Raw genomic sequence first — 26402 nt, forward strand, 5'->3', positions numbered from 1 at the left:
GTGTATAGATAATGGATGGATGGGTCATGTCTGCTGTTGCCCTTTTTGTCCACACATCACCAAAGGACCAATGAGGACCTCAAAAAAGGACGGCCCCTACACTGGCCACCACTTATCAAAACGACTTCAAATGTGACCCGGCGCCACATCTGCCAAGTTTGACATAGATCGGATGAACGCGTGTCAAGAAAAGCAAAGAACAGACTCCTTCATTTAGAGTTTGATATTATGTGATGAGGGCCTATCGAGTCTTTGTTTTGAAATGAAAAACAAAGCAGGGTTTGGTAGCCCCCTTTCTCCTCCTCATTACTATCCAATTACAACTACAAAAAATATACCGAAAAGAATAAGATTAGTGAAGAATAACTGTACCATCAGTGCACTGGGTTCTTTCCGCCACAAAGCATAATCAGATGTGTCGAATATAAGCATTAGAACTATTTCAGAGGTGAGAAAAAGGACTCTTATTCTGCTGAGGTTTCTGTGTCACTGGTGTAGTCTTCAGACACATGCAGGGTTTCATGTATTGTGAATATGATACTGACTATACGACTTAAGTGACACAGCACAGCTTCTGGTTGCCCTGAAGTCGCACAGGTTGACTGTTGATTATCACAACCTCTTTGAGATCGACTTCAGACTGATTGGAGGTTAACTCAGCAGTGTAGGGTTATCCAGCCTAATTTTGCAGGGATTTTTTTAAGTCGGGTCTTTGGTATAACTTCAAGTGTCTGTCTTCTGGAGTCATTAACGTGATGATTGTTTGAACCCACTGTTACACAGAGTGGAACTTTGATGATATTATACCTGTGTCCCTGTCTGAAATAAAGGATTGTTGTCGGCAGCTGACCAATACTAATGCAATTTCCCCTCTTGTCATTGAAGTCCAGAGAAAAATGCATTCACTTCCCCCTCAACCACAAATCCAGTCACGTACACTGGCCCGGGCACAAGGTCCAAGAAAACATTACGCCGCCATCGACCTAATCAGATTTGCTTCTTGCTCATATCAGAGCAATTTCCCGCCAAACAGTTTAGTGAATTTGCAAAGTACGGAACATGATCCTCTAATTTATGGTGTATATATGGTCCTGTTTCCAGGAACAATGTTGCATTTTTAGAAGATAACTCTTAGGAAGCCCAAAAAGCTGACAGACATCACCTTGGTAGAGAGCAAACAGGGCTTGCAGCATGAATGTGACATTGCAAAATTCAGTTGTCATCACAACAAACATGGTTTTGTTTATCACAGGACCCCAAAAAATTACATCCCTACTGTAGGCTAAGTCATTAAACAACTATAAAGCCTTTTACTTGTTGCTTTCTTAAAACAGATTGCAGTTTCTCCTGTTTTAATTGCATTATTCAGCACATTATAGCCACTAACTTGTAGTGTGTAGGACTGAATCTAACCAAAGGACAATACAGTTGATTCATAATAGATACATGTTTATCAGATCAATGGGCTCCATGTTTTAAGTTTGAAAAGTTGAAATATAGCAAAAAACATTGTTAGGCCTGGTTAAGATAAAAAATGTGATCATGTGCAGAAGAAACAGACAAACTATGATTTATATGGTGCATGTGACTGTGACATCTAATGAAGCTTCAGCTCCACTGAAATGATGGAAAGTGGAAGCTAAACAAAACATCTGATGTGTTAACTAACACACTGAAATTGGTACAGCCAACAAATCCTCTTTGCCAAATGTCATATTTGTAGTGTGTTTTCTACATTGTTTTCACTGGTGCTCTGTTCAGGTTAAGGCACCTATTCGCAGATTCAGCAACACTGTTCAGCTCAATACTTCCATCTAGTAATGGAAGTAAGTGCATATTAATTCATAATGACAGGTTTTACACTATATTTTTTATAGAAATTTGACTAAAGTCTACTCTTAAACTGTAATTACTGCTTACTTGTTTGTGACCAGTTCAACCACTGGGCAATTTAAATACATTATTCAGTTATTCTGAATAGTTAAATATCATTTTGTGAAGCAGAAACTTTTTTTTTTTTTTTTTGTTCCTGGCCTGTTAGTCATTCTGCGACCCATTAGGAGGTCCCAAACCTCAGGCTGGAAACAACAGACTACACAACATAAAAAGACTAATCATATGAGCATGTTTGCTGCTTAATGTGAAATATGTGAAAAAAAATACATATTGACGATATAGAAAGTAATGATGTACACAACAGATTTATCTGTATGTAGGGATCCAAGCACATCTTTGAAACTCTTTCTCTGCATTTGCTGCAGTTGAATATACAAATTTAATAATTTGGGAATTTCTAAATGACAACCAGAGAAGGTCTTACCTACACTCAGTCATATGTGATTTTGGTACAAGTGTCAGAGGCACAGACTCACCATGGCTCTGCGGTTTTCCACCAGGTGGATGCCAACGATGCCCAGAAATGCTCCAAAACTGAGCTGGAGGAGCAAAGGGAAAAATCAGAGTGGAAGACGTGAGAAGAAGCATCACAGATCAGCTGAGGAGAAGATAGAAATAAAATAACACGTGCCATGAAGTGTTTGAAGGGTTAATGTTTAAGTTCATTCTCAGTGTCGGGACAAAGAAATGTGAAGACTGTGGAGGTGACTGTGACTCACTGTGATGCCAGAATAATATCCAGCAACAGGCACATTGTCGGTGCGAGTTGCTGCGATCAGACCCAGGGCCAGAATCACCAGAGCCAGACTCAGCAGGGACACGGTGATCCACAGAGCAGTCTTCCTCCGACGTAGGTACTGAGCTGAACGGGAGACAGGAAGCGTCTTTACATTCATCATAAGTAAACCATCTTCTCCTGAGCCCTCCGAAGCCAACTCTGACCAGAAAATCCAAACATCAACTTCTAAACATAATTTTTCTCAAGACGCCATCATATATTGTAGTAATTTATGTGAATAAGTAAAAGTTTTGCATTCAAAATCTTATTTAAGTAACTATTAACAAAGTCTACTCAATGGATCAAAGCACTTTTATTGTGCAGGTAAAAATGCCTCCTGTCCATGTTTCAGGACTAATGTAATTAGTGTTAAGCTGATTGTACCTGATTTATTCATTTGCATGCTCAAAATTAACTGGTTTTGTTATTAGCGGTCTATATTTTGAAGCACATGTTCAATAAAGCCTTCTGAAGATGTTTGTGCAGTTTTTAACATGGTAAACATCAAACTAACAAATAATTGTCTGTCAGATTGATATATATAAAATAAGAATCACTATTTTCCTTTAGATGATTGTGGAGTAAACATAAAACAGGAGAAGCAACATTCTAGATCTTTTCTTCTTCTTTTTTTTCTAAAAGAACAAACTACTTGTGAGAGCTAAATTGCTTTTGGGGCCTTTTGCAGCCTTTTTGCTCACATAATTACTCCTGCACATGCAAATGACCACTTTCTATGCAAAGAGCAGCACTGAATGAAAAACATGCACAGTATTATAAGGATGCTGCCTTTTGTTAGTGTACCTGCTGGATCCAGCTCTTCTGCAGCTGTTTGCTGAGCTGTCTGCAGGGTTTCAGGCTGCTGCATGTTGACTCAATCAGGACCAAATAAGCTCTGAAATTTCAAAAAAATAAAATAAAATAAAAAAATAAAATAGCACAGATCAGGAAGATGTGCTGATAGTTTTCTGAGTTGAGTCAAAACAGAATCTTCATCCTCCACGGAGGATACAAGACGGGCTACTTCTTTATAATCCACACATTTGGTTGATGATCAAGATTGTTTTTTCTTTTTCTTCTCACTGCTGACTCTCTGTGAGCTCAGGAGGGTTTAAGTTTACTAGAAACCTGACAGAGAGAAAGAGGGAGAGAGAGAGAGAGAGAGAGAGAGAGAGAGAGAGCGAGAGCTGCAGAGAGAGGCCAATCAGCTTCCTGCATTCACCTCAGTGATAAATTATTAAACTATTTATCTTACATAAGTTTGATACAACTTGTATCTGATTCCTGTTGAAATATCTGACAGAATGTGATTAAACTCTACACAACATACAATAAAACATTGGGTATGATGAGCTTTTGTTGAGTTTTATTTTAATGTGGAGGCTGCTGGATCACTGACTGGTCATGATGCTGCATGAGTTGATGGTGAATGTGTGATTGCAGCGCCCTCCACTGGCTAACAAGCCCTATAGCCTACAATCTCTTTAGCCAAATGAAAGCACCTGGGACATTTAAGAAGTTAAGTTGTCTGTTGTATATTTCCATAATATGTAGAAAAAGAGACCGATTTACTGAAGTCTCACCTATATTTGCTAAATATTTCAGTCTTTTTCAAGACTACATGGAACCCTTACCATTATAAAGGTTGGCTTGTATTGTGTGAATTTAAGATATTTTGGGAATTTTGGTGAGTAAAAATACAATTTCTTCAGTATGCAAGTAGACTGAATCTTCAAACAATAAATGAGCGGACGATTGGTTATTAATACAAATAATGCTTCAGGAAAAAAGCGTAAAACATCACCCAGTTTCAACCTCTTTGTTGTGAATGTTTTGGGGTTTTTTGTCTTATGTGATTATAATAAAATTTTAATTTGATTGTATGAAGTTCATTTGGATTTTAAAGTGTAGGTTGGATGAAACAAGCAATCCACTGACATAAACTTGGAATAAAATATTTATTTCAATTCATAAACATCTGTACAGCAGTGGCTTATTTACACATCTGAAGCTGGGAAACTTAAAAAACAAAGCTAAAAAGTGAAAACAGAAAAAAATCACGCGTAGCACATATATTCATACGCGTGTGCATATATGTGCGTGTGTTGTTTCCAGCATTTGTTTATTAAAGTGTATGTTAGAGGTGCAGAGAGACAGCAGCTGTGCACTTACATGTCAGGCAAATGAAACCTGGTTGGTAGGAAATATAAATTCTATTTTTTTGTGCAGTTCTTTTACACAGACAAAAGTGTACACTAAATTAAACAGTGTAAGTATAACACATGCTTTAAAAGCATTTGTCAGATGTGAAAAATTAAATACCTGAGCTGTGAAGCTCTGGCTAGCATTGCAGCAAAACAACTGGACGAAAAGTGCAGAAAATACTGTAAATATCTCTTTAGAGTTGCACTGCTGGTGAAAAAAAAAAAAAAATCATTCCCTTTCCAATCCACCACTAGAGGTGCTGACCTCTTGTACAAAATGTGCTCAAGAAATAACAGTTCTTGTAAAAAAAAAATCATGCATTAGCAGCAGAAGTGTCACGCCACGGTCATCGCGGCCTCTTATGACAGTGTGCAGGTGGAGGATTTGGGCGGCTGCTCCAGGATGGATTCACGTCGCAGGTCGTTGGGCAAAGTGCCGCCCGGACCCCAGACTGTGAGCTCTCCATAGATCCCCATCTCGATCATCTCCTCCTGCCACGGGATAGAGATGTTTCCTGAAGCAAACTCTTCAAAAAAGTCCATGTCCTTGTCTTCCAGCTGCACGCCTTTTACTGTGGAGAAGGCCCCGACGTCATCGATGTCTTTGGCATACACTGTCTTGGAGTCTGGCACAAAAGGGGGAGGAAGAATCCCTGAGGAGACACAACAAGGGAGGGTGGGATATTTAATTTTTTTTCTTTCTTCTTTTTTCATGTTGTACAAAATTTGTCATCACCATACAGACCATATTGATCAAAAGCAGCAGTTTGATGGTCCTGAGCCACCAGGATACCCCTAAAGCTCCTTATCATTCATGGCTTTTAACTCTAGCAAATGTGAGGTGAAAAATAGCTGCAGTCTCTTCATTCAACCAACAGGCTTCAGCAAAGGACCTTCATCGCAGTGTGTTACACACTGAAACAAACTACAAGATGTGTGGTCAGTTATCCAATGAAAACTATAATATATCTGATATTATTAATAAATGCATATACACAGAAATGCTGTAAAATGGACCAATCATTATTTATGATGACGGTGTTAGTGCACTTTAAACGGTAAAACCAAATCCTGATTGTCCACAAAAACATAAGACCTCACCTTCATTTAACCTAATGAAACTCACTAACTCAAACCAGTTAAAAGAGCAAAAATAAAAGCCAAACTTCCTGCAGAATCATTGTAAAGAGAGAGAAGCTGATTAGGAAAATATTTTCAGAGCCAAACCAAACTAAACATACCAGCATCTATACATTGATACAAATGATTACATATGTCAGCGTACTGTAGGAAAATTAAAAATCCTTACATAGTGAGGACGAAATGCCGGAACACTTTTGAAAACAAACTGAGTTTGTGCAGTTTGTGCAAACTGAGCAGAAAGTAATTAAAACAGACAAAACAATGTCAGCGAACTACTGGGAAACTTAGTGGGTTTATGCCCGAAAATGACCTGCATTCAGTTTCCTCCAGTTGATCTCGCTGAAGAAAGAATGCGCCCTCAGCTCGTCACATGAGCCGTCCTTGAAGCCGAGCCTCTTGTCGATCTCTTTGCTCAACAGACCCTCGCAGATGGACCGGGCGTTCTCACTAAATTTCTCTGGATAAATTACTGGATCGTTCAAGATCCGCTTCTTCACCACCTTGTTCTCCACCTTTAACAGAAGAAAACAGTAGGATGAACAAAACCTGCTTCAGTCCAAACACATTTTGGTCCTTTTATTTCTTGAATGTATCTGAATTTTACATATTAAAGAGAATATCCAACTCAAGTATTTATCTGCAAAGCTCTTTTTTATTACATATGTAGAGGATGTGAAGGGGAATTCAAGTACAGTCTTCTAATTGTGCTCTACAATGCCACCATAAATCTCTTTTAAAACAAATATTTATACTGTTGTGCGTAGAAACACAGATATCAGGGTTTCAGGTTTCACGGCAGCATCAGGTCACAAGTTGGCGAGGCTGAGCTGGTTAAATCTGTATTGTCACACAGATTTAAACATGGCAGGACTTAAATAGAATAAATAGAGGTAAAGGGACATTAAAGACACTAATACATTTAAAGACAGTTCAAAATGTGGGCTGAGAACAGAAAAAGAGAGACAAATTTCACACACACCTTCTCTCCTCGGGTCCTGAAGGGCCCCTTGGCAGCCAGAAACTCATACAGAGTGACGCCCAGAGTGAAATAATCCACAGAGTAGTCATACTCTTCTCCTTTCAGCAGCTCTGGAGCCATGAAGCCTGCAGGTGACAGAAAAGATCTAAATAGAACTAAAACTATACTTTCTCTTCACTATCAATAGAGGAATGGCTCACAATGTACTACTGCACCTACAGTTCTAGTTTACTTGAGCATTTCTGCTTTATAGTACAATGTAGGAGGGAATTGTGAACTTTCTTATACTTCACAACACTGCGTCAACTATCTAATGTATTATTGAAGCAAAAGCTGTGATTTTTTTTATTATATCATCTACCAAACCCTTTGCAATCGTTCTATTTTCTAACAGTTTTCATTTTCTTTGTACTGCAATTTATATAGTCAGGGGTTCAAAAGTGCTGTACAAACAAAACCGGCTTACCTTACTTGTGAAGTACTTTGAACTACTAACACTGCATGTAAAAGGACTGCTCAGAAGTAACTTGTTTTGCGTAGTTTAACCAAAATGAATGTAATACTGGATTATTTAATGCACATCAAACTAGAGAGAAGCTTGGGCGGCTGTGGCTCAGGGGGTAGATCAATTGTCCTCTGATCCTAAGGTTGGCGGTTCGATCCCCCGCCCCTCCACAGTCAAAGTGTCCTTGGGCAAGACACTGAACCTGAAGTTGCTCCCAATGGCGGGCATCACCTTGCATGGCAGCTCTGTCGCCACTGGTGTAAGAATGTGTGTGTGAATGGGTGAATGAGAAAACATTGTAGAGGGCTTTGAGTGCCGCTAAGGTAGAAAAACGCTATATAACTACAGTCCATTTAACCTTCTAATCAAAGGGTGAATTCTTCATGATTTTTTTTTAACAAAATATGGTAAAATACGCATATATGCTGTGTTTATCTTTTTTATAAGTATGCATTATATACATTACATAGTTTGTTCATTCACTGTAATATATTATAGAGAGTCAGAACAACTCCATTTTCAGTCATTTAGTTAACACCTACTGTGTAGGTATATGCAATATATATACACTGCAGCATGTGGTATTACACGTGACCAGATAAATGTCATCTAATAATCAGAGTGAGAAAGACAAACACAGTAAAGCTGTGGGTTCTGTAGCTGTTGTTCTTACAACTCTGTTGGAAGATCAACTGTAACCAGGTAAACATCATTTGTTGATTATTTTGCCGGTACCTGGAGTCCCTGCATAGCCCTTGATTTTGAACTGATCGTCAGCCAGCTCCACAGCCAAGCCAAGGTCAGAGATACGGACGTTACCTGAAAGAGCAAACAGCCGGTTAACGTCAAGAACCGTCCACGTCACAGATACCAGAGGTGACTCAAAGATGTCCTTGTGTGAGAAAACAGTGTGTGCTGTATGTGTGAAGTGTGTGTGTGAGTGGTTTACTGTCAAGGTGAGCTGCTCTAGCGTCATTATAAAGGTGCAAAAAGTGTCTCGGGGTTGAAATTTGACTGTGATTTAGAGACAGCTTGATACTTTGGGAAAGGCTTTGTTCACTGTCACCACTCTGATACGAAACTTAAGTATGGAGGTGGTTAGCTCAGTGTTAGCAAACAGCTAGTCTTTTTCCTGGAAGTCAGAGTAAAACCACAAAATGTCATTTTAATACTTTAATTTGTGTGTGTTTTACACAAACAGGATATAACATGCTAATTAGTGAGACATTAAGATGATTGATGGTAAGTTTTGTTACCGTTGGACAGGGACAAGTAGATGGGCAGTTTGTATGTATAACAAAAGGCTTCGCTAACTATCCAGCAAGAGAGTAAATAATAACATTTCCCAAACAGACAATTTCTAATACAGGGTCTTTTACAGTCATTCAGGCTATGTCAAATTAATTAAGGCCTTAGTTTAGACTTGGACCATTGGTCTCAGGTTCTTTTTTCTATGTTATTTGTCCTGTTTCTATTTGCAAACAGGTATGTGTCAGCCCCTTCCCCTAATTGGTGCCTGCACTTCCTGCTTGGCCCATCGTTCCAATTGCTCCGCCCCTGTCCCGCCCCCGGCCCTCACTGATTGGACTGCTGCTCTGGACCCTGGACATTACTGCCTGTTGTGTAATTCTTTTGCTAAATAAACGTGCAGGAATTAAATTTAAGTTCATTTGATGGCAATGTAGAACAGGCAACTGCCTTTAAAAACGTCTTTCATTTGTTCATGGATGAAATGCGAATATTCTTAATTTTGTGTGTTGATGACAAATATCTTTGTAAATGTAATGTTTACATAATGTTGGCTAAATCCCATGTCTTGGGACCTGTATTAATAGTATTAGAGGAAACTACCTACTGACATTATTTTGTGGGTTTGTTTAATTGTAAAAAAAATAAAAATAAAATTGAATTTTTATAGTAAACTTATTGTGATCACATAAATAAATTAAAACGGTAACTTGCATAACTATAATAGTGTTGCACACTATTGCTTAATACACTAATCAAATTTTTGAAAATCTCCAGAATCTTCTGCATCATTTAATGTTGGGAATATCTTTATTTACACACAGAAAAAGACTAAATTCAAGCACCAGGTGCAATTAAAAGAATAATGGAATATGTATGGATCCAGTTGTTTTCCAAAATAGAGCCAGTTGCTGTATGAGCTCATAGTTCATATTTTGAGAGTAAAGAAAAAAATCATTGTTGAAGAAAACAGACAAGCTCTTTTGTCTATTAGTAATATAATAGTTCTTTTTCAAAATAAAATTCTTCTGCTTCTCTCATGTGATTACTGAGGGGAACCACTGCATGGGTTTTAAATACTGAGGGGGACGGACAGGTTCCTAAATCTTTTGTGGCCTTTCAGTGCAACAAACAAGATTTACCTTTTCTGTTGTGTCAACATAAAACAAAATTAGTCCATGTTAGCAATCCAGCAGTCCACAAATATGTTGCATGTTTGAAGCTTTTTGAATCACTGTTGGGTTTTTTAAAAAATGCTTGTAATAAAATTATGCTTCACATACATGTATTACATTTTGTAAATGTCAAGTCCTAAATGCAACAACCCTAAACTTGCAGACACCCTTCTTATAATTCAATGCTGACCACCCAGTATGATCTCTTTAATGTTTAAATAATCTCTAAATAGGGACACAAGTCCTAAACAATATGTTCCATGCTGCACCTCAAGCCCAAACACTGAAGACTACATCTTTATTTTTGGACATGTGTCTGACCTTGATTATCCAGCAGCACATTCTCTGGTTTGAGGTCTCTGTAGATGATCCTTTTCTGGTGGAGGTGCTCCATACCCTGGATGATCTGAGCAGTGTAGTAACAGGCCCGCGGCTCGTCAAAGCCTGGGTTGTTCTCATCAACATTATAGATGTGATATCTGTTTTCATGAGAGAGACAATGTAGGGTCATGTGAGGAAACATTTATACATTTCTTTAATGAACATCTACTGCAACACACTTGTGGGACGCCCCGTGTGTGCTCCCATATAAATACATTTCTAGGGGTATACAACAAATAAATGCTATGTGGACACTCAGGACCTTCATGTATGACATTTAACTTAAAACAATCCACTAAAAAGTAACATTTGGTCCAAGGAAAGGTGACATAACATGACACTCTAGTCAAATACATGTTAGATTTCAGTGCATAATCTGTATGTTAGGATATTAATTGTTAATATTTAGGTTGAAAAGTGTCTACATTATAGCAGACTCCTCAGAGTTGGAAATAGTGTTGGATGCAAGGACATGGGACCAAAAAGACAAAATGGGAAGATATTCTTGGCAGGAACACTGACCTTAGATCTCCTCCATTCATGATGGTCATGACCAGACATAGCTCTGTTTTCGACTGGAAGGCGTAAGCCAAAGACACAATGAACCTGCTGTGAACTCGAGCCAGGATCCTTTTCTCCACCATCGCCCCCTACAGCCAGGAGAGGACAGCAGATATGAGTATATTCTGTATGATTACATGACTCTAGGTTACTATTGTATCATTGTGCATCATTCATCTGTACTTAGTCTGACTCACTAAATGTAGACTTCAAGCATACTGTAAGTTTGCCAACTCTGTGGTGTATTTCATGAGGCTTTCTTCTTCCCTTCCTCTATCTGCACGTTAAATTCTATTCGGTATGGAAACAACAACAACAACAACCCCCACCAATCAGCAACCTAGAGGCTGAAAAAGATTTAGATTGTGCAGTAAAGTAGGCCTGCTTTGTTCACTTGGTGAATTAATCATTTTAATGACAGTGCTTGCTTCCTTACCTGCAAATGTTCCACCAAAACAAGTTTTCCTTGTTGCTATTTTACAGGGGCACCATTGCTACAACCTGGGCGTAGCGACACCTATTGCAATTGTGACTGGTTTAAAGAAATGCAGACAAGCCAGAACATATTTTTCCCATATAGTAAAATGATAATCTGCAATTAGAGTTGCTGGCAATGAATCATAAACATTACTACATTACCATCTGTCCATCTGAACTTCTTCACAAAGCTGCTTTCTGCCTTCAGCTAACATCACTCGTGTGAATGATATGTTGTGAGTGCGCAATGTATTTCTCTGGTTGTGCTTCATCTAAGCTGCCCTGATCAAAATAGACTTCAGACAAGTCCTAAGTAGTTCAGCTAAACTACAATGCAGCTACATTTCTTAACTTCTTGAGACTCGAGCTCTTATTTAATATGCATTTTTTATTTCTCTTTGCTATTTGGGCTTATTGGAACCTGACAAGTATAAAAACTAAGTATCATCATAGATGGTAGTGTAAGTGCCCACACATGTGACCATAAGGCCCCAGTTAAGCAGAATTAACTACTGTGGTAAAAGAAACCAAAATGTGATGGCCACACATGTGGACACCAGGTTTTAAGAGGTTAATTAACTTCTCATTAAAGTCATTGAGTTGCAAGGCAATGTTGTCTGGCTCTGTGCATCAAGATTTATAAACATGGCAGGATTGTCACTTCATAAGGGGATCAAAATGTACTAATGCTGAGGGGATTAATCATGTAAGCCAAATGTGCCTAACGTCCATCTAGTCTGTTGTTAGACAGCTGGACAACAAAGACACTGCAAATAAAAGATTCACAAAACTAGAACCCAACTACTGCAAGACCTGTGTTGTGTAGTGTCCCTAAATTAGGTGCAATTATATCCATAGTCTTGTGTTGCAGCTGCCTATATTGTTCCTCATTGTCAATCCCCTTACCTCGTTGCCTTTTCTCTTCTTCAGCCTTTTCTTGTTGAGCTTTTTGCAGGCGTACAGTTTCCCCGTGGCCTTTGTCTGACAGGCAGACACTTCCCCAAAACCCCCTTTGCCTAAAACACGAAAATCCAAGAACCAGTCCTCTCCCATAGGTTGCATCTCCAGCCACTTCCACTGCAGGAACCTCTTCAGATACATACTCTCCAGGAAGAAAGTGTAGGGCACTTCCTTGAGAAAGTCCATCACGCTGTCCATGGTCTCACTGAAAAGATCGTCCCCGGCTTCATGGTGTTTCTCTTTGACATTGGTGATGCCATTTTCTGGCAGAAAGGGGCAGTAATACTTGGCACCAGGCTCCATGTAACGGGACAAGATCTTGCTCGCTTTCTTGACTCTATCTTCATCCTCTGCATTGTTGTATTCGTCAATATCCTTCCACAGGCGGCAGGGGCCTTTGTACTCATTGTTGGAGTCCAGGAACTCCTGGAAAAGACGTTTTCCGATGGGCTGCTCCACACATACTGTCTGGAAGCCCAGGTCTAAAGTCTCTCTCAGACCCTCACACACTGTGATGTGAGGCAGCTTCAAGCGAGCGTGGTACTTCTTGTCTCGGTTAGATGCCGGGTTGGCAGTGCCATCGACGCTCCCACGGGCTGAGATGTAAGCAGAGTTGGCCACCACTGTTGTCAGGCCACCAATATCCATGGTGACACAGTGGAGACGAGAGGAGGAGGGAAGGAGAAATGTGTGAGATACAGCAAAAGCTACTGAGAAAAGGTGTTAAAGGGAGGCAGAGGTGGAGGTGAGAGCTGGGACGAGTAGACAACGAAGAAAGTGTCAAAGAAGCAGGGGACACACAAGCAATTTCCAGAGGTGTGATGTGGATTTCCTCTCCCTGCAGTGATTCAGAGGCAGAGTGTGTCGTACATGTGGTTCGCTAAACCTTCCCCTCCTCTCGCACACATGGAGACACACATGCAGATCTACCTGACTCATCACCTTACTGCAAAGGGATTTATCCACTCTGTACCTCTGTAATACTTTATCCCGAGCTAACTCATATGGACATTGTAGCAGACGAGGAGGGAACAGAGATTCAGGGAACATGATGGACAGGAGAGGCAGAAAATGAAAGAGTGGCACGAGGGAGAGGAGGGAAAGATATGGCATGAATGTAGTGGGCTGGTAGTGACAGGAATGCTGTGAAGCTGAAAGAGGGAAAGACACAATAGAGTGTTTTTTCTGCAGAGTGCTAGTGTCAAACTTTGTTGGTCTAATTTTGCTAGTTTAAAACCTTATTCCTCTTTAACAAGAAAAAAACATTGCAAAGCTGCAATGATTCTGACAACAGAGGTGTCTAGACAGTCTAACAGCTTTAAATACAAGAATTCTTTATTGATTAACCTCTGATAATTTAGTACAAAGTACAAAAAATCCAATTAATGCATGTTTTCTTTTATTTACTCAAATCCCCAAAAATACAAGCAATACAAGCCTGCCTTTGGGATCAACTTCAGGTTTAGTGTCTGGCCCAAGGACACTTTGACTGTGGAGAGGCCAGGGATTGACCTGCCAACCTTGCAATTGGAGGACAACCTGCTCTACCACCTGAGCCACAGCCACCCTAGTGCCTTCCTGTAATGACAGGCACCCTTAGGTTTGCCTCACTAAAATTCACAAAGTCAATTTCCAACATTAAGTCATTTTTTCAGTTTACAGTTACCAAGACAAACTGATCTACTGATTTAAATGTGCAGCAGCAGACCCATTTTCATTCTTTGACCTTTTGTGTTTACCCCATTTTCATCTATTTGTCTTTGCTTACTTGACTTACTTTTACTTCTCCCTCTATCCATTGCTTCAGAAAGCCAACTAATGAGTCAGCGTTCTTAAAATTAATGAGCAATTTAATTTAAGTTTATGGTCGTTTGACTTACCCCAAAACAATTCATACTTCAGGAATCATGACTTTTGAAGTGATGAAACAGTTAGTGAGCAAGCACTGCAATCCCATGAGCCATAAACTGGTTCCAGCTTACAAAATCTGTGGTTTTGCTGCTCTTCTCATTTGAATCACTGTAAAATGAATAAATTTTATGTGTTGACCGTTGCAGAAAACAACTAAAGACTAACTTTTTGAACCTGTCATGAATTAAATCATTACTATTGACGTAAAATGTGTGAAAGTATCTATTCTTCAGTAGTCGAAGGGGAATTCAAAAAGACGAAGGGCTTGTTTATGTTCACTATGTGCCAGTCACCTAAACCCAACAAAATCATACCCACGTTGCTGGAAACCAACCTGCCACGTGTTCAAGGTGAGCCAGAGGTTTCTCCAAGGAGTGAAGCAGGTTGTTTCCTGTTTCAAAGCTGGCCCACTTCCTCCTTCTCTGCCCACCTTATCCCGGCCCAATAAATACTGAATGACAGATAACACAAAGATCACACTGTGGAGGGGCATGTAGGAGTGAGGTTTGGCTTTAAGTGTAGAAGAGAATGAGTTTGGGCAGAAGAAATTAGCATAAAGGCCTCAAAATTTTTGGGGAGGGACCGGAGAGAGAAGAAACACATAAGACTGTGTTTTCACTGAGGAAAGGAAGGTAAAGGTAGAGTTGAGTGAAGGTAAGAGAGTGTTGGAACTTCATCATGGCCGCACTGAAGGAGAAGAGGACTTGCGGGCAGCGATGTGAGGACTTTGGACATTTTGTCTGGAACTCAGAGAATGGAACTTTAATGGGGAGAACACCAGAAAAATGGGGTAGGAATGAATATACAACTTGTTTAAGTTCTTTTGTGCAACATGAGGATGTTTGTAGCATTGATGTTGGAATGCATTATTCTTTCAGTTTTGCTAAAGGATCTTGTGAGGAAGAGTCTTGCACTGCACATTTGTTGTTGCAAACTTTGTTTTTTGTCTCTATTACATCAATTTATATTGCTGCTGACCAATTCTATCCCACCAGCAACAACTCTGATGATTTCACAAGATTTTTTTTTTGCCTAGAGACACAAGAAACACATTCAAATTGAATCATTATATCACATAATATCAACAAAATCTAATCTTACAAACTTGATGAAACTTGTAAATTCCTTCAAAATGTAAAATTTGTTTGTCCAAACCGATATTGACCTTTAATTGACCTTTATCAAATTTAAATCTCAAATAGCTGCTTTTCAAATGATGTATAATTTGATTCAGAATGGCCTGCTGCTATTGAAAATACACCTGCAAAGTTTCCACAGGGGTCAGTGAATGTTAAAGAGGCAAAAATCTATTCTACAACATAACATTTTAAACTCTTCAGCTGGTTGGAGTGAAACTTGGCCTGCCAGATGAGATTCCACGCAAGAAAATACCATTAGAGATTCCTTTAGGTCCTTTTGTTTGTTAATATCCAGGTTTTTGACACCAAATTGATATTTAAATGTAAAATATCACATATACATGTCAAATAAAAATATGATTATCAAACACGGAAGAACTGCAAAGATTTGGTGGGAAAAAAAAGTTTTGCACTTTTTGCAACAAAGTAATAAAACAAAGACAGAAAACACAAGGCAATAAATTAGTGAATTAAAAATGTTTTTTGGGAGTATATGTACAACGTATAATGGTGCTTGTATGTTTTATGAAACCTTTGTGTAATTTGTCCATAAAATATAAACTTAGAAAGGAACTTATACCTATAACTACAGTACCTAGCTGCATCTAATCACTACAAATAGACATTTAGCTAAGAAGAATATTAAAGTTTATTCGTGAAACAGAGTTGCAGAGGTTGTTGGGGTCTCTACACACTTTGCATCACATACATGCAGCCAAGTTTGTCAAAAGACACACGTGAGCTCAGCGACGTCATGACTTTTTCTGCCCTTTTCAAATCACGGTGGTGTATGTTTGCAGCATGTGTGCGGAGAGATAAGGCAGCTGTTGTGGTACACTTTGTTATCTGTTTGATCTTACAATCAGATTTAATTCAGCTCGTTTCACTAGAGGACACCTTGACCCCTGTGTGTTCACATTAAGCAGAACTGCCTTGTAGACTGTTAAAACATACATTACTTTTTCCTCTTTTTCATGCTTGGATGGGAAAATACCCACAATAAAAATCAAGAAGAGGCTTTAAATAAGAAATGTAACATGCCCTCAAGCATGAAGTTATGTTTTACTCAATAAAAAACATCCACTTCCCTCCTCCACAGTGTACATCAGTCTGTATTATGTGGCCTTCTACGTGGTGATGACGAGCCTCTTTTCTTTGGCCATCTGGGTCCTCATGTACACCTTGAGTCCATACGCTCCGGACTATCAAGACCGGCTAACGTCTCCGGGTAAAACAAGAACAAAAAGATGAAAAAGACAATAAGAAAGGAAACCTCAGTGCCTCTTAAATAGCTCTCTTTTTCCTCGTTCAGGGGTGATGGTGTGGCCAAACACGTACGGAGAGGAAGACGTTGAAATCTCCTACAACACATCAGACAAGGCCAGCTGGATGGGGATGTCCAACATCCTTCATGAGTTCCTGGAGCGTTAGTAATTATGTTATTTAAAGGAGAATTATTTCATGTATAAGACGCTCACAGTTTACTCTCAACCTCTTTGCCTGTGTCCCTCAGCCTACAATGACACCATGCAGCTGCAGTGTAACCCCCATAACTGCACCAAGGGGAAGTACTTCATCCAGAACACCTACTCTGCCCCGAAGCACACCAAGTGGGTCTGTCCGTTCACCCAAAGCATGTTGGGAGCCTGCTCAGGACTCGAGGACCCAACCTTTGGTTACAACTGCACCATGCCATGTGTCATTATTAAGATGAACAGGGTATTTTTTTATTTTTATTTTTTTAATAAACTTCAAAATGTAAAAAAATGTAATGCATTAAATAACCATGACTAAAAAGCAAATGTTGTGTTTTGTTGGCAGATCATTAACTTCTTGCCTACGAACAGCTCTAGCTCCCCCCCATATGTCAACTGCACTGTACTGGTAAGCAACAACTGCAATTATTAGGGAAAATATCTCAAGTTTTACATCTTTATTCCAGGGCTAGTCCAGCAATTTGGGGCTTGCAAAAGACAAATAAGAAAAAAAAAATAGTGATTGATATTACAGGAGTCAAAATATGGTGACTTTCTGTTCCCCAAAAACATTTGATCCTACATTTCCTATAATACAGAAATCTTTTCATTTGACAAATCCTTCAGACTCATCAACCACAACACTTTGTGATAAATTTAAAGACATTTTACAACAGATTTTCCAGACTAAGTAGGACTTCTGATGGCTAACCAGATTACTGAGTGTAAAATTAGTTGGGTGCCTCTTTTTTAGATTTTAGATGCAATTCTGTGTTTTTGTTTGTTTGCAGAGTGGACAGAACAACGTGGACAAAATCGAGTATTTTCCCAACAATGGAACTATGGATCCTTCCTACTTCCCTTACTACGGAAATCTGGCACAGGTAAACAAGAAAGACTTGGTTTGTATTTGAAAATACATTAAAAAATGTTTATGACATTAAAGTAATAGCTTATGAAAGTCAGGCAGAGTAACTAACTGGACTAAGCAGAAATTTGGTCCAACACTAGTATCACCTGGTTTGTGGTAAAAAAAAGGACTTATTAGAAGCCTTCAATGGACATCTTGAACAGAAATAATGACGCCCTTAAGCCGGCCCCTCCACCAGTCTTGACAAAAAAATTTAAAAATACAGGAAAAAATAAAAATTATACGGTGCATACAAGGTTGGATTACAAAATGGGCAAAGTAGGCAACTGCCTCAAAGGCCTGAAGTTCATTTTGTAGCAATTTCTATTTATTTCTTGGTGATTTTGTTAAACAAAACTTAATTTATCACAACTTTATGTGAAATATTGTTTTAATCTTAAGGCTCTACATGGAAATCTACTTTCTTAGTTAGGTACAAGCCTTGCATGGCGTATATCATTAAATAAATTTGCATTTGACTGACCCAGTTAAAAGTTCAAGATTAGAGGCAACTTGACTAGGATCCAGCACTTTTTCTTTTTCTTTTCGGTAAATCTAGCCCAGTGTGCATTTGCCTAAAAAAATCAATACCAGTTTACCAAACAGCTGTTTTTGCAGTAGTTGAAAAGGTCGTGTCACATCAGCAATACAATTTTTAACATCAGCTCATTCTGAAATTGAAGGAAAACTTAGACATTTTGGGATAATATTCTTATTTGCTTTCTTGTTGACAGTTAAACAAGAAAATTGATGTCACTCTTGTATTTTTTTCTGGACATGCAGAATGTATTTTCCAAGTGCAGCTAGTTAGTTTAGAAAGAGGAAACAGCTAGCATGGCTCTTTTCAAAGATAACAAAATTCATCTGCTTTCATAAAACCACAGCTACACTTCAGGCTCTGTACAAGTCAATCATCTTAACTGTAGAGAAGCTTCCTTTGGTTAGAGCTAGGCTAGCTGTTTCCCCCTGCTTTCAGTCTTTATGCTAAGCTAGGCTAACCGCCAGCTGGCTGACACTTCGTATCAACCACCTAAACATGTTAGTTTTATCGATGTTTTCAGCAAACTGTTAGCAGGAATTTAGATTAATGTATTTCCCAAAACTATCCCTTGAAGGTTTCTCATGGGGACCGAGAATAATTGAAATGAAAATCAGCCAGACACATACTGCATTCTCCTTTCTATCTGTGTCCTTCAGCCCACTTATGTGAACCCGCTGGTGGCCGTTCGGTTTAGCCTGGTCGGAGAGAAGCAGGCCAAGATCCAGTGCAGAGTCGTCTCTGAAAAGATCAGCTACGAAAACATCCATGACCCCTACGAAGGGAAAGTCCTCTTCTACCTCAAAGCAGTGAAATGAGAAACAGAACCAAAGATAATCAGATAATCTCCTGCCAGTATCAGTTGTCTGCAGATCATTATTACTATATTATTATTTCATGACCTTCAAACCACTCGTAGTCCACTCAATCCCACTTGTAGACCTCTGTGCGGTGGAGTATTTTCATTCAAACTGATTTGCAGAGTGATTAATGAACTTCCTTTTCATCTGATATTTAGATTTTACCATTAAATACACAGTGAAATCTGTAAATCTATAGGATGTAAGAGCAAAACGATGAATTGTAACACTACAATATATTCTTCAGTGTCCAATGTGCCCATGAAAAATGGATGATGAAGTGTCTGAATAAAAATTAATTTCAATTTCAGTGTGGTGTCATAAATGTATCTGACAAACAAAAGAAGAAAAAAAAATCAGTATTGCCACTTCTGAAAAAAAAGCAAAAGCAGAGCACTTGTACATATTTATGCGGCTATTGTCTGTAAAGTGTCTGTAAGCGGCAACTACCTATTCCAGCTAATAGGATGATGATGGCCATGAGGTTTGTCAGAGATGTGCTGACTGCAGAGGTTGTGGGTTATCAGCTTACACAGTACAGGTGTGTTCGCATGCTTACACACAGACACGTGTAGGTCTGACTCATCCACAGCTGATCATTACAGTTAATAGACAGGGTTTCCTCAAAGCCAAGCAAACCATTATTGCGCTGAATGATACAGTGACAAATATTTTATCACAAGAATTCACTCATGTCCACTCACCTGTTTCTCTTTGGGTTCAGTGCAGAAGTTACAGAGAGGGAAGACAGATGCATTTGTAGATAAATACATAAGACATAAGGAGAGAAATGTCTGACACACAAACTTATTAGGGTCCAAGCACCAACAGTGCAAGGACCCTATTGTAACCGTTGGGTTTATTAGGGTCCAAGCACTGCTATGTCATTATTTCTTCATCACAAAGAAACACGTTTTTCAGGTACTAAACATACTTGAAAACTCACAAAATTTGGCACACACATCAGACCCGGCTAAAAATTTTAGAATTGGGGGAAAGACACATCTCAGTAGAAAAATGGCTCCACAGCGCCACCATGAAAATTTCAACAGAGTCCCATCGGAAGCACATTTGACCTAGACCTACACAATTTGGTAGGTATATGGAGGAGGTCAGGACGAATAAAAAAGTCAGTCACAGCCATACCCTAAACCCAACAGGAAGTCCGCCATTTTGGATTGTTTGTTTGTCCAACCTGAGCTACCCCCTACTAAGGGATAAGTCACAGAGCGCTGAAATTTGGGTAGCATGTAGAATACACCTTGAAGGTTGTCGTGTCTGTCAAGTTTCTGTTCATGTCTGCACATTTTATGTCTCCTCTTTCCTGTTTTATTTTGAAATCACTTCACTGGTTGTTTCTGTTCCAGTTTTACTTCCTGCACCTGTCTTGTCACACCTGTTCCCTGATTAACTCCCCGCACCCTTTTCCCATCTCCCCTCATTACCTCGTGTATATTACCCTGCGTGTCTCACTGTCTCGTCGCCACTTCGTTGCACTTCACAGTCCTCGTACCAGCGTTACTCATAGTCAAGTCACAGCCTGTTTATTCTCAACCTTGTTTCTGCTTTTTGACCTTGCCTCTTGCCTGACGATTTTGGATACCTTTGCCTGTTGATCACGACCCTGATTCTGTTTTTGGATTTTGCCTTTGCCTGCTGATTTCCGGATATCTTTGCCTGAGAGACTGACCTCCTGTGTACCGAACCCTGCTTGTCATTAAACCTGCTTTTTTGCCCGAACCTATTCTGAGTCGAGCATTTGTGTCCACATGTTCTGTGAGTGAGTTCATGATGGAAGATAAAATGTTATCAAAATCATCTGCAAAGGTCAAAGGGCGCCACCTATTGGTAACAGGCTGTTTGAGGCATTACACTTACATGTGCCATTGCTCCAAACTTTGTGATATCATTCCTAAAATTGGTCAGCTAAGTCTTCCCACATTGACAATGCTACAGTGTGAAACTTTTGCGTTTTCAAGCAAGAGTGTTGCCATGGTGACGCATGGTTGCTATGACATGGAAAGGATTTTTTGACAGTTTTGGAATGCGCATGAACTCACCAAAATTGGCATACGAGTCACTATTGGTTCAACGACAGCCAATGTGTGCCTGTGTGCCAAAATGGCTCTATTGCGCCCCCTACAGCAATTTATTTATTAGCCCCCGCAGGACCTTTAACCGATGTTTACAAAATTTGGTAGGCATATGTAACACATCAGGACGCACAAAAAAGCCTCTTGGACCCATCCCGTAAACTCAACAGGAAGTCTGCCATTTTGAAACCCTGTACATACTCCTATCTGCCTCAAACTTTACATACTTGATCACAGTCCTGCCCTGATGAAACCCATATGCCAATATCCAATCACAATCACAGCGCCACCTGCTGGCAACAAGCAAGAACATGTTTTACACTTTCATGTGCTATCATTAGTCTGTCGACCATATTAACCTCAAATGCGATGACATGAGCTTTTACATGTTGATGATGACTCATAACAAAAATTGTGACTTTTCATCAAACCGCTCTGGCTGCAGCTTGCTCCTGCACTACTAAGGAGACACAATGAGGACTGAGGATTGAATGGAGTCAGATCTCCATCTACTGGACAAACAGAACAACAACAGCATTCTGCACAACTGTGACTGTGTGTGAGGTGCGAGGACCCATCCAATGCCACTTGCAGCTTTAATTTAATTTTGGCTTTATTTTCTCCACTAAATCCAAGGGAGTCATACATTAAGATTTCTTTATTTAGAAAGGTCATAGACCCAAATGATTTTTGAAGAATTCCTGGATTAGAGGAGTCATATTGACACGCGTCTCGTAAAATATCAAATATCTGATTTAGAAATGTTCCTCTGATGTGTTTTGTTAACAGTCTCAATCATGCAACTAAAATCACTTAATATCTTCAGACAACTACAGTTAAAACCAGAAGGTTACATACACTGTATAAAAAGATATAACCTTTTTTTTCTCACTGTCTGACATTAAATCAGACTAAACTTTTTCTGTTTTAGGTCAGTTAGGATTGCCAAAATTATGCATATTTGCTAAACACCAGAAAAATGAGAGAATTTTTTAGAGAATTCTTTTTATTACTTTCTTCAGAGTCAGAAGTTTACATACATTTCCTTAGTATCTGGTAGCATTGTCTTTAAACTGTATGACTTCCGTCAAATGTTTTGGGTATCTTTCCACAAGCTTCTCACAATAGTTTACTGGAATTCTGGCCCATTCCTCCTGACAGAACTGGTGGAACTGAGTCAGGTTTGTTGCTCCACACGCCTTTTCAGCTCTGCCCACAAATTTTCTACAGGATTGAGATCAGGGCTTTGAGATGATCACTCCAAAAAATCGACTTTGTTGTTCTTAAGTCACTTTGTAACTAATTTGGCGGTATTCCTCGGGCCATTGTCCATTTGGAAGACCCATTTGCACCAAAGCTTTAACTTCCTGACTGATGTCTTGAGATGTTGCTTCGATATTTTCACATGATGCTCTTTCAGCATGATGCCATCTATTTTGTGAAGCACACTAGTCCCTCCTGCAGCAAAACACCCCCACAACATGACGCTACCATGCCCCTACTTCACAGTTGGGATGGTGTTCTCAGGCTTGCAAGCTTCCCCCATTTACCTCCAAATATAACAATGGTCATTATGGCCAAACAGTTCAATTTTAGTTTCATCAGACCACAGGACATGTCTCCAGAAATGAAGGTCTTTGGTGTGCCTCCAATTAACTTAAATGTTCTCAATTAACCTATCAAAAGTTTCCAAAGGCATAGTAATCCTATTGTATGTAAACTTCTGACTTTGAAGAAAGTAATAAAAAAATCCCTCTCTCATTATTCTGGCATTTAGCAAATATAAATAATTTTGGCAACCCAAAAGACCTAAAACAGGAAAAGTCTAGTCTGATTTAACGTCAGTCAGTGAGAAAAACAAAGGTCATGTATTTTTTTTTATAGTGTATGTAAACTTCTGATTTCAACTGTAATTTTCATGTGTTCCCTCAGAAAGTACTTTCTTACAAAACCAGACGACCATGTAAATAATTCTTTACCATCTTATTTTTAATAAATAAATGAGTTGATTTGACAATGTAAAAATACATGAACACTTGGATGAAAACAGTTCGTCTTTGTACTTTGGAGCATAAATCATGGCCACCAACAAACATGTAAACTGAAATAGCCTCTCTGTTAACATACTGTAGGAAAATAATTGAAAACAATGTTAAAATATACAGAAAAATGTGGCTGTGCTACACATATTTACATTGCACATTATGAATCTTAAGTCAAGGATGTTTAGAGCATGGGATGTGCTCTCTTACAGGGACACTGCACTCTTCAAAGCCTTGCTTTTAGTGCAGATGAATGTTGAGTAGGCACATACCTTCGACATTCAGTGGTAACTAGTGCAGAGTTTTTCTTTCAATGTAGCATCAGTGAATACATTTTCATGAGTATCTGAACTACTTCTGCTGCCTAACATTGTATTTCATGATCAACATTCTTAGCTTTTTAGTGCAGAAAAGAGAGGTTTGTAAGCAGAATTACTGTAGTTTTCCAGTAACACTAGAGTGTGCAATCACACCTAAATTCACAGTAGGACAATGATCCGAATAAACTACAAGTTAAATACAGCAGATAGAAGGTTTTCACTTCAATCAGAAGCAGAATCTGTCATCTATAATAGCCTATATCAGAACAAGGTAAGTCATAAACAGGAACGTAAATTATTTGAAAGACAGAGGTGGTTTTTAAATTAAACACAGATGCTTCCTCTTCAAAAAACAAAAAATACTTAAAAAAGAATTGGAAACTATGCATTGAGTAGCTGAAACACAGATAGTATGTAAGAGATGGATGATGCGCTGGAGCCTATCCATAGACTGCATAAAAGATGGACGTAGCAACCGGCCCTAAAAAATGAAGCCAACCTGGAAGTGTCAAAAACCTGCAATATCACTACGTCCGCTAGTTGCTGGCTCCAAAAAGCCCTGGCTCCCATAGACATGAAGTGGAAAAGAAGTGATCACAGATCACAAAGTACCGCATTCCTGCAGCTCAGGATTTATTTCTTATTAGTTTTCATAGTCAAATCCAGAGATCAGGTGGCCAATCTGAAAATAAATCAATACTGAATTTTTAAAAAATCGTCAAAATTTTGCGGGGCAAGGGGCGTGGCTGGCTTGATTGACAGTCGGCAGCGACGATGCAGACAAAGCGAGCAGAAGGCGGTAAATGTGGCTGGGCAGAGAGGGCCTGCCTCTCAATCCCTCTGACCAATCGCTGCTCCTATGGTTCTGCCTCCCTCTGACGATTTTTGCGTCACTGGCTTCAAAAATCCAAGATGTCAACCAGGAAGTAGCAAAACCCTAGCTTCATTTTCTCAGTGCAGAAACCAATGGGTGACGTCACGGGAGCTACGTCCATCTTTTATACAGTCTATGAGCCTATCCCAGCCATCTTAGGGTGAAGGCAGGGGACACCCTGGACAGGTCGCCAGTCTATCGCAGGGCTACACTTAGAGAGTCCCAGTGGGGACGCGAACCGGCAACCTTCTTGCTGCGAGGCAGCAGTGCTACCAACTGCGCCACCTTGCAGCCCCAGGGTGACTCCTCTGGTTCCAAAAAGAAGTCAGATTTGTAGAAGTCTATGAGAAAACTTCTCACTTGATTTATTACCTCGGTAGATATTTGTCTAATGAGTTTATGGTCTCAGTCATTAGTTTCAAGTCTCTGTCAATACATTGTATAGCATTGTGTTAATTTTGTAGATTATGGTCCTATTTAGCATAACATAGATGATAAAGGATATGCTCATTATCCACAGTCAAAGCCATCCGTCACTCGATACGTCTGGTTTTAGAAAACCATAACAGTGACAGCCAAATACCAAACTCAAGGCTTTAAAACAGTAGTCTACAAACCAAGAGATGAGGTCACAGAAGCTCTGTCCATCTTTTCAATACAATCTAAGTTGAACTGTCAGATTTGGTCCATTTCTTCGAGGAGGCAAAAATGAGGTTCAACTTCAACATATAAATTATTTGCACTTGAAGTGACTTGAAAGAGGAAAAATATCTTTTAATTTCTGTACACTTTTAAGATGCATTAAGGCATCAAAACTGGAAGGATCACAAGTCTTTTGTGCTTCTAATCTAAACTGTAAAGCTTTTGAGCATCCTATCAATTAAGTTGCAGATACTGCCAAGCCTTCAAGATTTTTTTTCAAAAAGTCAAAGGGTTCAGTAAGGTTGGAATTCCCTAGACAGGATCTAAAACTACTCAAGTATGTTCTATCAAATACAGCATGAGCTATCTATCATTTGTAAATATATAACACTGGACGAAAGCAGAGACAGTTCAAGACCTGTCTTGAAATTGAGAAACTGTAATGGGAAAATGTAATGGATAACACACAGCGGACGACCTTTATGAGAGTCTGAAGCAGGCCTTTATCAGGAATCTCATGTCAAAATCTCCTCTAAAGCAGCAACAGAGTCTTAAATCAAGAAGAAAAGGAGGACATCTGGTCGAGCAGGAATGCGGTAAGACTTCTTGTGATGCCATTGGTGACTGCACAACTTACATGAAAACCTTCAGGTTTGCAATTTGGTCAGGTCATGTGACTGTTTTGCGTTCGGTGCGAGGGACCCATTTGTGTGTGGTGACTCTCCACAGCAGTGGAGCCAGCAGCAGACTGAGAGTAGTGACACTGAGGACCAGTAAGTACACCTGAGCAGACATAAAAAAAAAAATAAAAAAAAAGAAGAAGAAGATCTAGTTATGAGTTGTTGTTATTTTAAGTCAACTGGTTGAGTTCAATCACAAATATCTACAATATATCAGTTACTGTATCAATACTCACAGCAAAATCTTTCATATTGTCTATGTTTTGTCTGTTCGTTATGACAGAGTGGTGTTTGCAGGGGTCAGAATATTTAATTTAATCTTTTATGATATTGTCATAACAAACTATTGTGTGTATGGTTTTAAACTGTGGACTTTATTCCACAATGAAGAAGAGTTTAAAGAGTGAAATCATCCATCCATACAGATAGCTGAGGGTTAATTGGCCCATGTATTGAGCAATCTGTCCCTGAGAGTTTAATGTCTTCTACAATAGGAAAGAGATTTGTGCTGCTCACACCAATGAAAAACATCCATCCATCCATTATCTATACACTGTTTAAGCCTCACTTGGGTCGCGGGAGGAGGGGGCTGGAGTCTATCCCAGCTGACT

At 39.3% G+C, this 26402-nt stretch overlaps 3 protein-coding genes across 3 annotated transcripts in view; 1 reads left to right on the top strand and 2 right to left on the bottom strand.

Annotated features, from left to right (window-relative positions):
- Window positions 1-4613: 4613 nt before the first annotated feature.
- Window positions 4614-12955, bottom strand: LOC103375436 (rhodopsin kinase-like). The gene is made up of 7 exons (XM_008305708.1): window positions 12254-12955; window positions 10832-10959; window positions 10250-10407; window positions 8241-8324; window positions 7001-7125; window positions 6332-6533; window positions 4614-5531 (listed from the first exon to the last, which is right to left on the bottom strand). Exons 1-7 carry the CDS (start codon window positions 12953-12955, stop codon window positions 5239-5241), a joined length of 1692 nt encoding a protein of 563 aa, XP_008303930.1. The 3' UTR covers window positions 4614-5238.
- A 1941-nt stretch (window positions 12956-14896) lies between these two features.
- LOC103375437 (ATPase H+/K+ transporting subunit beta) lies at window positions 14897-19098 on the top strand. The gene is made up of 7 exons (XM_008305709.1): window positions 14897-15008; window positions 16457-16585; window positions 16670-16783; window positions 16871-17076; window positions 17179-17241; window positions 17624-17716; window positions 18940-19098. The coding sequence occupies exons 1-7, from the start codon at window positions 14897-14899 to the stop codon at window positions 19096-19098; spliced, it is 876 nt and encodes a 291-aa protein (XP_008303931.1).
- Window positions 19099-25228: 6130 nt separating this feature from the next.
- LOC103375438 (transmembrane and coiled-coil domain-containing protein 3-like) overlaps window positions 25229-26402 on the bottom strand; it is a gene marked incomplete at its 5' end in the record, with an annotated part of 12881 nt that continues 11707 nt past the window's right edge. Inside the window, one exon of the mRNA XM_008305710.1 lies at window positions 25229-25894. Within this exon, the coding sequence (XP_008303932.1) occupies window positions 25781-25894 (114 nt within the window). The remainder of the gene's footprint in view (window positions 25895-26402) is intronic.

Source organism: Stegastes partitus, unplaced genomic scaffold (assembly GCF_000690725.1).
Source record: "Stegastes partitus isolate 25-593 unplaced genomic scaffold, Stegastes_partitus-1.0.2 Scaffold2593, whole genome shotgun sequence".
Taxonomy (NCBI): Eukaryota; Metazoa; Chordata; class Actinopteri; family Pomacentridae; genus Stegastes; species Stegastes partitus.

What these genes read in the sequence shown, in the direction of transcription:
- LOC103375436 (XM_008305708.1), bottom strand. Translation starts at nt 12,955, where the DNA reads ATGGATATTGGTGGCCTGACAACAGTGGTGGCCAACTCTGCTTACATC. An exon ending in AGAAGAGAAAAGGCAACGAG is followed by an intron (nt 10,960 to 12,253) that starts GTAAGGGGATTG and finishes TCCTGGCTGTAG; the next exon opens with GGGGCGATGGTGGAGAAAAG. An exon ending in TCAGGACCCGAGGAGAGAAG is followed by an intron (nt 6,534 to 7,000) that starts GTGTGTGTGAAA and finishes CTTCTGTTAAAG; the next exon opens with GTGGAGAACAAGGTGGTGAA.
- LOC103375437 (XM_008305709.1), top strand. Translation starts at nt 14,897, where the DNA reads ATGGCCGCACTGAAGGAGAAGAGGACTTGCGGGCAGCGATGTGAGGAC. An exon ending in TCATTATTAAGATGAACAGG is followed by an intron (nt 17,077 to 17,178) that starts GTATTTTTTTAT and finishes TTTTGTTGGCAG; the next exon opens with ATCATTAACTTCTTGCCTAC. An exon ending in ATGTCAACTGCACTGTACTG is followed by an intron (nt 17,242 to 17,623) that starts GTAAGCAACAAC and finishes GTTTGTTTGCAG; the next exon opens with AGTGGACAGAACAACGTGGA.